We start from the raw sequence: 12031 nt of genomic DNA on the forward strand, positions 1-12031 counted from the left end.
CTACATGTTTTAGCCAAAATTTTACACTCTGCCAAGACAAAAGCACCCATACATTTCTACCCACAAAGCAAAATACCCACCTAAGAGTTGGCATGCAATGTGGGGGAGTCAGAAAGAAGTTCCAGACTGATTTCCAGTTCAGAATTCTAAAATGCCTACTGACATGTCTTACCTCACTATAGGCTTTGGCCCAAGCATTTGCCAGATGATTTAAATCTACTTTGTCAGATTTTACAGCTTCCAGAGCAACTTCTGCTTCTCTATCATAATCTTTTATGGACTCCTCTTCAATGAATCTATTAAGAGATTCTTTTAAATCTGTCACATTGAAGGAGAAAATCATCAGCTGAATTATGCATTACACTAGTCTTTTACATTTCATGTATACATATACTTTAATTTTGCTACAACGAATATGTTTTCTGAAAAAATAAACATGCAATGACGGGCTATGATGTTCTTTATCCAAATTCAAAGTCATTTGTATGGGGCAGAATAATACAGCAAAGGAACAGATATCTATGTTATATGAACAGATAATAAAGACTAGTGTATTTTAACAGGTTCAACAGTTTCATGTGAAATTATCCATTTCTTGACATCCTGCAACATCAATGGAGAAACTCTGGATCTCACATCCATATAAAGTGATCATGGCCTAAAAACAACAATATAAAGATGACACTTAAGTTCAGCCACATTGTCTAAATTCTTTCCTTAGGTTTCAAAGATGTTCGGGCAAGGCTTCAGGATTGTTTATTCACTTATGGTGGGAATGCTCCAAATAGCCAAGTTTCTGGAGACACATCAACTAGTCATTCAAAAAACTACATATCAATCCATGCAGCTTTAGGGGGCACTACTTATATTATCAATATTTACTAGATCAAATGAACACCAAATACACTAACCATCAGTTCTGCTATTATTAGCTATGGCCTAGAAACATTACAAAAAAGAATAGACACATGATGGTTCATCCACATAAAATCGGTTAAAACAATTAAGGAATATAACTTTTGTCAAAAAATTAACACAGACATATATGGCGCAGCAAATCCAGATGCACTGCACACGATCAGAAACCCATTTTTATCATTTATTCATGAAATATCACAAACCTTGAGACTACTAAAACAGCACATGCAATTCTGGAAAAGCAATTTGTAGTGACAAAGAGGCCCAACCATAAGGTAACAATAATCGATATTCAACAAAGCAAACAGAAAAATAAATTGTAGTTCCTATTGCCTAGAATGATTAAAAGATACAATGCATAATAGATGCTCTTGTATTGGTATTCTTGTAATTTACATTAGCAACATTTCTTTTATTGAAAATTGGTCAAAAATAAAAATAATTTTTCTCTTTTTTTTTGCTACCAGAAAACCATACAGAGAATAAGGCAGGATGTATAATTTTCTTTAGATCAGAGTTTCCTCAAAACTCATTAATTCATCAGAAATTCAATTCTATAAAATATCTAAGTATTAAAACATTTTGGCAAGCAATTTAGATATACAGAGCTTTAAAGGAGCAGGCCAACAAATGACAAATACAATCTTGTTAAATTTTCACAATATCAGTATACACTTGTAAAACATATATAAAGTCTGTGGCTATAGAAAAAATATTTAAAACATGGTAGGTAAGGTAAAGGTTCCCCTTGACATTTAGTTCAGTCGTGTCCGACTCTAGGACACGGTGCTTATCCCTGTCTCCAAGCCGTAGGGCCAATGTTTGTCCGAAATAGGTATACTAAAAAAGTGGACAACACAATGATGTGGCAATGTACCATCAAAACAAAGATGGCAAATTAACTTATTTTTCTGATGGCAGTTTAATGACAGCCCTTTCATTTTGACACTTGATGCTGAAAAGTCATGTACCTCAGAGTAAACTCATATTATTCAATTTACTTGCAACAAATTCTTACCATTTTCTATGAAACATGGCAAGTTGTGAAGAAGCATTAGGCGTCCATGCAAATGGCTAGCTTTTTCTTGCACTGGAAATTTCAGTGGAACTGTAAGCACAAAATGTTCATTTCCAGCGCAGAATTCATACAAAAATTCTCTTTCCATACTGCACGTTTTCACTTGGTTATCCTTCATTTAAAAGTTTTTCTGCATTCTAGCAAGTGAGAATGTTACAGTTACTATATCATTACATGAATACACAAAAAAGACAATTACACAGTAAATCAACAATTCAGAAAATATACGAATAAAATAAATATATTTAAGCAGTAAGAATTGTTCAATACTAGTTCTTTTTAAAATGATTTTTCATTTTCTTTTAAAATAAATTTGTACAATCCAATACAGAAAATTTCAAGTGATATTTCCCATTCTAAAATGAGAACTCTGATCTCCTGTTAAAAACTGATGTGTGTTAAATAGATTCCTACATTTACCACAGGTACTTATCTCTAAGCACAAAATGCTAGTTTCCAGGGAAGACAATCTTCCCTCACAGAGTGGCCTTGAGTACTGTAATTGGGAGCTCAACATATCTGGAGGACACTACTGTAGTCTGAAGAACTGTTTGCCTAGATCAGTGGTGGCGAATCTTTTTGGGCTTGCATGCCCAAACTGGGGGAAAAAAACCAGCAGGTGGTGTGCCACCGCTGCGGCAGCGGCAGCCCCCGAAGTGGCAGCGGCAGTAGAAGACCAGGGAGTGGCGGACCCAGAAGTCACCCACCCTCCCCCTCTCCCCCCCTGGGGGCTACCCCCTTCCTGCCCCCAACCTGCCCCCTCAATACATCCCCTTTCCCTTCCCCCCACTCTCCTTATACACCCACCCCATGGTTCTCCCCCTGAGCCCCCCCATTTCCCCTCAGGGACTCACGTAGACGGGCAAGGGCCACAGGTAGATGGCTGCCTCAGTCCCCAGGGGGTACTGGAGGAGAGAGTGTCAATTCAAAAGACGGTGGTAGCTTGAAAGAGACCTCCATGCTAAGGAGGAAGACAAGAAACAACAAGGAGAAGGGGTGGAGACGACCACTGGACTAAGCAGGCAGGTGGTGACTATTAACCGCTCTGCTGTATAAGACTTGGATTTGAGGGACACTGTGGGCTTTGAAAGTGAAAACATCAGTGAGGTCAACTGGTCTTTTGTACATAGTTCAGAAATAAACTTTGGGTGTACTGCAGAGACCTCTCTGCTGCATAATGACGATCAACCTCATGGTTCCCCTTCAACATTCTCTCGCCTGTGAAGGGCATGGGGATGCATACACCATGCCATTAATTCCATCATGCCAAATACATAAAGAGCAATAAGCCTAAAGAAGGATAACCTCTCCTGTCTGTGGGGCCTCTCCAGGTGAATTAGAACCCAAGATCATTAATTAATTCTGGCTTCCTGTAGCTTGCGCCAATTACCATGTTTTCTGCACTCTGGGATGATTGAAAATAGATCCTACCTCTCCTCTGTACAACTATCTTTCAAATATTTGAGAAGTGCTATCATATCTCCCCTGTCTTTTTTTCTCAAGGTTAAACATGCCCAGTTCTTTCAGTCTTTCCTCATAGGGCTTGGTTTCCAGTCCATTGAATACAGTGGTGCCTCGCTTAGCAATTGCTTCGTTTAATGATGAAATCGCTTAGCGATGACTTTTCGAAGCGATCTTGCGCTCCGTTTAACGATGGTTCCTATGGGCAATTTTCGCATAGCGATGTTTGGGACCATGCTTCGCATAGGAATGACAGTTTGGGTCCCCCTGTTTCGCTTAACAATGGTTATGACAGCCTCATGTTGGCTGTTTTTTAAATGTTTAAAAATGTTTTAAGATGTTTATAATGCTTGAAATCATAAGTGCACTTAATAAACCCTTTGTTAAACTAATTTGACTTTGTTCCGACTCTTTTTAAATTTGTAATTTTCCCCCCATTGAGATGCATTGAATAGGTTTCAATGCATTTCAATTGGGGAACCGTGTTTCGCTTAGCAATGTTTCCTATGGCGATTTTCGCTTAAGGACGGCAATCCGTTCCCATTGGAACGGATTATCCGGCTTTCAATGCATTTCTATGGGAAACCATGCCTAGCGATGAAATCGCTTAATAGCGATTTTTTGGGAACCAATTATCATCGTTAAGCAAGGTACCACTGTACCTGTCCTCTGAACTTGTTGCAGTTTGTTGGCATCCTTTTTAAAGTGTGGTGTCCAGAACAGGACACAGTACTCTAGATGAGGCCTAACCAGTGCTGACTAGAGGGGGACTCCTGGGATGTGGAGACTATACTTCTGCTAATGCAACCTAAAATAGCACTGGCCTTTTTTGCAGCCACATCACGCTGTTGGCACATGTTCACATTGTAATCTACAATTCCAAGATTGCAGTATTATTGAACCAAGTATCCCCCATCTTGTAACTGTGCATTTGGTTTCTTTATCCTAGGTGTAGAACTTTGCACTTAATCCCTGTAAAAATTTTATTCTGCTGCTTTCAGTATTAAGTATTCCCTGGATTCTCTCATCCAAGTCATTAAGTCACCAGATTAAAAAATGAGATAAGATTAGTATGTTAGAGTTTGGTCTTGATAAATCCATATTGGCTTTTAGTTTTAACAAGCTAGGTATTTTAACAGGCTAGGTACTGTCCTCATTTATGGCACAATAAAAATAAAATTTAAGTATGGCAGCACTTTTAAGACTAGCCAATTTTAGCATGTATTATAATCTGCTTCTTCAGATAACATCTGGACCAAAAGTTTATATATGTGTACCTGGCATGGGAACGGGACCAACCATTGTTGACATCTGGCTATTCTGGCAATAAATGGAAGTAAACAATGTGAGTTTACACAGCCTTATTTTCAGGATATGCATTTTCAAAAAGAGTAGTTTGTAGTGTGATAAAGTTTGCTTAAAACAACTGTTGGGGGGGATCAGTTTATTAATGTATATATTGTGTTTAAAACCCTCCATAATAGAGCCCAAAGCATCTAAAATCTAAATATGGGCAGTATATAAATCAAATAAATAAATAAATAAATAAGTGTTATGATGCCCACTTGTTCACTGAAAAACCCCTTCCAGCACACAACAAAAGGATCAGAAAAAGACAAAAGTGTATCTGCTTGTGCCTTGCAACAAACCAAAGCACAGACCAACCCATTATTCTTCATCTTTGCTTTTTTTTTAACAAAGATTGTTCTGAATGACTTCTGGGGCAGGGATTTTGCTTCCGAAATGCTGTTGTTTCCACAGCCATCCTTCCAAGCTTTGGCATCACAATGGATGGGCTAAGATGAAGGGCTAAGATGTAGAAAATGCCATTCTGCCATGCAAACTCACCAGCAAGGTGTTTATTTGTGTGATGCCCAGTTCAGTTTTGTGCAATTGATTTTAAAATGGTACGTGTTATTTATTTATTAATTTATCTGATTTATACCCCGCCTGTCTGGTCTATAAGACCACTCTAGGCGGCTAGAGTGTTAAACTTCAGGAACAGTTTTTAAATTAATGAATTCCAAGTAAACACTGGTTAACGAATAATCCACATTGCCAGGTTTTCTGAAGTCAGTTGTCTACGGTTGCAAATTGGACCACTAGAACCTGTCCACTAGTAAACCAATGGTCTATCTCCTCTCCTCACCACTGCATAAGACGCGCAAGTAAATCTTGCAAGCTTACGGACAGCAGAAAGCTTACGAGACAAACACAAAAAGTGCAGGGAAGGAGCGGAGAAAAAGCTCGGGAGCACCACCTCTGAGCACGGGAGAGTAAGCCCCACTACAGTCGTTCATATGCTAGCAATTCCGATTGCATGCCGACTTACAGGCTGGACAAAACGCTGCTCAAGTCGCAACATTCTCTGAGAGAATGACATCCAGCCTCTCCCTTCACTCTTGCGGATTCATTCGTGCACCTACAGCCACAGTCGCAGGGACCGTGTCTCATTCATAGTCACAATGGGCATTCCCACACGGCCATATATCACAGGCGGACTCACTCGCTCGCTCGCTCGGTCACTCCGCCGGCGGCCGCTGCCCCGAAACCGGCTTCCTGGGTGTTTTACCACCCCGGGGCTCCGGGGCGGCAGCAATGACGGCTGGGAAAACCTCCGCCCTCTTTCTGCCACCAAGAGACAGGAGAAGGAAGGCCGCTGGCCTTCCGGGTAACACCGAAACACAGAGCACAACATCCGCTTGAAAGACTCGTTTTCCCTTTTCTGAGGCGGTACTGAGAGACAGGCGCTTGCAAGGAAGGCATTCAGGGTTTATTTTATTTAATTTATATCCGCAGGCGTCTCTGAGTGAACGCGCTTTACTCCGAAGAGGCTTGGCCGGCGGGCTCTTTCGATGGCGGGGCTCTTCAGTTCAGGTTCCACAAGGGCTTTCGGATGACAAGCCAGGCTTTTCTCCCGTTCAGGAAGACCCGCGACTTCTCGTCAGTGGCTAGAACACCATCCCGCCCCTAAAGCAGCTCCGCTAAAACCCCGCGTGTCTTTATCCCTTTCTACCTCACAGAGATTAAAACACCGCTCCCAGCGACACGCTCCTAAGTGCCCCATGCGGATCGACCGAAGCGTTACTCTGCACGGACCTTATCTCTGCGAACTTCCTCCTTGGTCTCAGCCCGTTGGGGCTGGCCGTGCGTTGTGCGCAGGCTCTCTCTCTGGTCGCGGCGCCCGGCTGGGCCTTCCGCCCCACGTGACTTGCTCGCTCGGGAAGTCCTGCGCGCGAATTACAAAAGGGAAATGGCGCGACCGGCGCGCGGGTGTGTGTAGTTGTTGTTGTTTTTTCCCCTTATTTCCCCCCCCTCTTCCTTTCTTTGGAGGGTCTCTTGCCTAGAGACGGAGACGGGGCTCGCCTCTGGACAAAGGCCGCCGTTCTTTCTCTCCGATAAGCACAGTTAGTGTTTAAAGAAGAAACCAAAGCGACCTGTTCCCGCCGGTGCCTGTATTTGTCTTGGCGACGCAGAGTTCCCTTTCCCCCCCCAGCAACCCTGACGGGGAGGAATTAGGCCGGCGCCCCGCCCGCCCTGGGCTCCTGTGGGACTGGCTGCTTTCCGATGGAAGCTGTGAAGTACTGGTTTCGGTTTGACGTCCAGAGCCATAAACAACCGGGACTCGGGGTGCTTGAAGGGTTTGCCTGCTCGCCTGAACCCTACAGTCTTATTGTGGAAACGGCTGAGATCTGATATGGGATCTTGTGGAGACAACCCGCCTCTTTCGAGGCGGATGGGGTTCAGCGCGTGTGAGGGAGGGAATGGCCTGCCTGTTGGGAATCGCGGCGGTTCGTCTCTATTCTCGTGCTGGCTAGTGGCTTTCTGGACATAGGGAGATGCAGTATAGCCGTGGTCCTCAACCAGGTGTGCTTGGACTACAACTCCCAGAAGACTTCATCACCACCTATGCAGACCAGGATTTCTGGGAGTTGAAGTCCAAGAACTTCTGGAGGGCCAAGGTAGGATGCAGTTATGCTGTTGCTGGTTCCCTGTTTTATCCCGTTAAAGTACTGTAAAGGTAAAGGTTCCCCTTGACATTTTTTAGTCCAATCGTGTCCGACCCTAGGGGGTGGTACTCATCCCGTTTTCAAGCCGTAGAGCCAGCGCTTGTCCGAAGACAGTTTCCGTTGTCACGTGGCCAGCGTGACTACGGAACACCGTTTTACCTTCCCACCGAGGTGGTACCTATTTATCTACTCGCATTTACATGCTTTCGAACTACTAGGTGGGCGAGGAGCTGGGACAAAGCAACGGGAGCTCACTCCGTCACGTGGATTTGATCTTACGACTGCTGGTTCTTCTGACCCTGCAGCACACAGAGGCTTCTGCGGTTTAGCCCATATTAAAATATGGTTGCAGAATTTTTTACTGGGTTTTGTATAGCTGATGGTTGTCTTTGAACATTCAATTGAGAGAGAAGTGTTTTTAAACAGCAATTGGATCTTAAAGTGGATTATCATTAGGATCTGGATTGAACAAATGGGTCAGTCCTTTCTCAAAGCTGGGGGTGCAGTTCCAACTGAGGTCCAAGTAAACTGACATTGGGTCAGCTGATGTGCTCAATCCAAAATTTTTCCATTTTACAGATGTTGGAAATTATTTAGGGCTACTTTGGCCTCATTTTATGGTAGCACAGTGGTTGTGTTCCTGAGATGGATGAGGTTTGGGTCTAGAAATTCTGCTAGCACCAGGGCAGTTGTGATGTCAGAAAACACTTTAGCCTGTTCCATACCAACTACAGTTGGTACATCTTTGATTTAGGATTGCACTGAATTTCAGTACTAAAATTGACAGCCATGATGGTCATTGATAATAAGTCACTTTCCAGGAGGGGAAGTCAATTTTATTAAAATGCCTGTGTGAGTTCTCCAAATACATCATTCTAGTTTGGAGCTATATGATTTTACCCAATGTAGGTTCAAGTTGATAAGAAGAGATTTTATGCGTTTAAAAGATGCAGAAAGGCAGTGATAAAAACTGCAATTCGTCTTAAGTCTGTTTTTGATTTAAAACATTTCATAGAAATCATAGAAATCAGTTCTGTTTGTACACCAATGCTGTCTTCATTTAACCCACTATCAGACTGTCAGTGATCAAGGCTTCGTCATGACTAACATTATTGGTGTAAAACAATACTTCCCCCATCTGCTTTATTGGCACAATTCCTCACAAACAGGTGCTACCAAAAGGAGTGTGGTTGGTGCCATTTTGAGGGATTAAACAGGCAGTGTAGACTGAACACTCAGATACACTCTCTGGAGTGGATTTGGAATGAAGCCTCTTGTACCAACCAGTACAGGCAAAAAATCCAAAGGAGAGATGCTGAGTTGCATCAGAACTGAATCCCTTTCTATAATGTAGGGATTGGCAACCTTTGGTCTTCCAAATGTTCAGCACACCCAGATGCTTATGCCAGCATCACCAGTAGTGAGGGATTATGGGATTTATAGTCTGAAATGTCTGAGGAGCCAAAGATCCCCTGTCCTGAGTAAGACTTGTAAGTCATGATTCATGCCTGTAGTTTAAAAGTGGCCTTCATGGTGTTTTTTTAAATAGCTGGAAATGTATAATGCTCAAACACAAGGTGACAAAATAATACCAAATTCTATCCAAAATTCGAGTGTGAGAAATTAAACTATTTTTGTCCATTTCTCATGACTTGAAGGAGAATGTGGCAGGATAGTGAATTTAATTGAATACTTACATAAATCTCATTGTTTTACTGAGTATACTGAGTTTGGAATTTCCAATTGGATTCAGGCCATAAATGTTACTAGTCTGGTTCAACATCTGTATTTGTGGAAGGTATGTCTCTGTCTTTAATGGCAAAGTAGAGTTTTTTTCCCTGTTCAGGGAAAGTGGGAAGGTCATTCCTTGTGTTTATTTGGGGTGGAGGTTAGGTTCAAGAAAGATTCATCAGAGTGCCCACGTTATCAGTGAAGAAGACAGGTTGATTTGTGGGCTGTATTTTTTTGATGGGGGATTATAGTTTAGCCTTCACTTTTTTCCTTAAATGTTTTTTTCCTAATTTGGGAATCTGTGTATTAGTATGTTCGTGTGTGTCTGAGTCTCTCTGTGTGTATTACGAGACTCCCTCCCATGATGCACATAAATACCGTATTTTTCGCACCATAAAACACACTTTTTTCCCACAAAACAGGGGGGTGGAAAGTCTGTGCGTCTTATGGAGGGAAGAAAACAGATTATATTTTCCTGTTTTCTTCTAAAAAATTGGTGCGTCTTATGGAAAGGTGCGTCTTATGGAGCGAAAAATATGGTATTTTATACTAACAGTAATACTTTTAGGAATACTAATCTTTTAATTAAAGAATGATTGAAATATGTTTATTTACTTGCTGTCTGAGTATACAAATTACATTAGTCTGTAAATAATAAATGATGCTTCTTTTGCACGGTTTTGTTCTTTCAGGAATAAGAAAGCCATAGACTATTCCCAGTTTGGTGATGCAGATGATGATGGTAAGTCATCTATACCGGAAGGGCTCAGATCTCATTTTAAATTATCCTCTTTTATTGTGGTATAATGTGTAACTCAGAGGAAAGTAAAATTGAAATAGTTAAAGTTAAAGTTTAGTGTTATATTCTAAGATTCAAGATGTGGTTCTTGTGTTCAGGCACCTTTTTAAAAAATACAAAGATCCTTGATAGAAATGTTTATACAGAAGCATATAACAGCAATTTCTGATGTGGCTGTACATACCTAAATAGGAGCCCCCAATTGCCAAAACAGTATGAGCTTTCCTCAAGCCATATTATGTAATTCCTTTGAGCAAGCTCTAGTATTTGTGGAATTCACTATTTGTTTGACAGAAGCATTTTCTCTGTACTTGTGAAAACAAGCCACTTCCTTCTTCACTTGTCAGTTTTTCTACTGACAAAGTTTTAAAAATTGAAAAACTAACATAACCAAATAAAGCAACAAAAATAAATAAGAAATACAGCTGTCATTTGAGCATAAAAGCGTCACCGCCATCCCCCCAAAATACATTTTTTCTAGACCTCTTCTTCTAGGCTGGATGGCATAGAACTTGAGTTGCCTGTAGAAATAGAAATGCCCAAATATTATCCTGGCGAAATGTTAAAGCTATAGGATCTGAAATTAAAGGGAAGTCTAAAGATGGAGACCGAAGCTTTAAAAATCAGCCTAAGAGTATGTCAAGTAGAGATGTAGAATCAATAGCCTTTCTTCACTTGTTAGGTGCTGTAAAGTTGTTTTTGAATTATGGTAACTCTGTGTATTAACCACATCTGGTATTCTATACCTAAAAACCCTTGAAAGGGTAATCATAAATCAGAACTGAATGGATGCCACATAATTATTACTACTATGATATTACTGGCTGGGGGGGGTGCAGTCCTAAACTACCTTACTGATATTCCGCATTGACTTCAAAATTTTAATGCTTACATATAAAGCCCTAAACGGTTTAGGGCCTCAATACCTGGCGGAATGCCTACTCTCACCAAGATCTACCCGTATCACCCAATCGAGCCAGGAGGTGAGGCTGAGAAGCCTGATGCCGAGGGAAGCCCAGAAGGAAAAAACTAGAAACCGGGCCTTCTCAGCGGTGGATCCTCGCCTCTGGAATAATCTTCCTCCGGAGATTCGTGCGGCTCCTTCACTGGGCATCTTTAAAAAACAACTGAAAACTTGGATGTTTACACAGGCCTTCCCTCCATTTAATACCTGATTTTTGTCCGTTTTTCTTTTTTCCCTTTTTTCTTCTTGGATAATTGGTTTATATGGATGTTTAAAAATTTTGTTATGTTGTAATTTTGTTAGATTGTTGTTTTATGTGTTGTAAGCCGCCTAGAGTGTTTGTTCGACTAGATAGGCGGGATATAAATGCAATAAATAAATAAATAAATGAATAAATGAATAAATGAATAAATAAAATATACAGCAGTTCTTCTGGCTTTTCTTAACTGAGCTCCAATTATTAGGCTTGATCTTGTCTGTCAGTGATTCCAAACTCTAGTTCAGCTTTTATTGTACGTATAAATGTTAAAGAGCAGGGCTGACAGAAGAGTTCTATAGCATACCATAACATAATTCTTGTGGGGGAGAGCAATAATCTTCCATTACATCATCATATCAGTGCATGTCCTTTAGTGGGAGATGGCCTGTTATGCTTGTTATATATAGCCGCCTAGAGTGGTCGAAATGACTAGATAGGCGGGGTATAAATACAATAAATAAATAAAAATAAATAAATAAATAAATAAATCTCTTGGTTTGACAGCATAGTAGCACCTTATAGTTAATTATTTTTAAAGGGTAGGTTTAATGGGTAGGAGGCATGCAAGGTAATCAATTTTCCATTTTGACTACGCATGTTTGCAACTGTGTTTTATGTTGGTCTAGCGTCAAAAGCGTGTTCCATTGCTTAAGAATTAAAATTAATGTTGTGTTTCTTTTAAATTCAAACTGTACACCAATTTTGGGGATTTTTACACTCTGGGTTCAGCAAACATCTACATACTCACATTGAAGCTGAACTGTTGTAAAGAAAGGTTGGGAAACATTTGTGGGAGGGGCAGGAGTACTAA

The 12031-nt window shown here is 40.9% G+C and overlaps 2 protein-coding genes across 13 annotated transcripts in view; one reads left to right on the plus strand and one right to left on the minus strand.

Moving 5' to 3' along the window:
• FERRY3 (FERRY endosomal RAB5 effector complex subunit 3) overlaps positions 1–6647 on the minus strand; it is a 58924-nt gene extending 52277 nt beyond the window's left edge. Inside the window, exons 1-4 of one of the 12 annotated variants that reach the window (XM_078394119.1) lie at positions 6557–6631; positions 4735–4777; positions 1937–2133; positions 173–318 (exon numbers count right to left, since the gene is read on the minus strand). In XM_078394119.1, the coding sequence (XP_078250245.1) occupies positions 173–318; positions 1937–2114 (324 nt within the window). In that variant the 5' untranslated portion in view covers positions 2115–2133; positions 4735–4777; positions 6557–6631. Of the gene's footprint in view, positions 1–172; positions 319–1936; positions 2159–2850; positions 2953–4734; positions 4778–5662; positions 6091–6556 lie in introns of those variants that run through there. The other 11 variants (XM_078394121.1, XM_073000951.2, XM_078394120.1 and 8 more) reach the window with 11 other exon arrangements.
• RAD51AP1 (RAD51 associated protein 1) overlaps positions 6586–12031 on the plus strand; it is a 28082-nt gene continuing 22636 nt past the window's right edge. The window contains exons 1-2 of the mRNA XM_020809244.3: positions 6586–6730; positions 9891–9940. Of these exons, the coding sequence (XP_020664903.3) occupies positions 6711–6730; positions 9891–9940 (70 nt within the window). The 5' untranslated portion in view covers positions 6586–6710. The remainder of the gene's footprint in view (positions 6731–9890; positions 9941–12031) is intronic.

Source organism: Pogona vitticeps, chromosome 5 (assembly GCF_051106095.1).
Source record: "Pogona vitticeps strain Pit_001003342236 chromosome 5, PviZW2.1, whole genome shotgun sequence".
In the NCBI taxonomy this organism is placed as follows: Eukaryota; Metazoa; Chordata; class Lepidosauria; order Squamata; family Agamidae; genus Pogona; species Pogona vitticeps.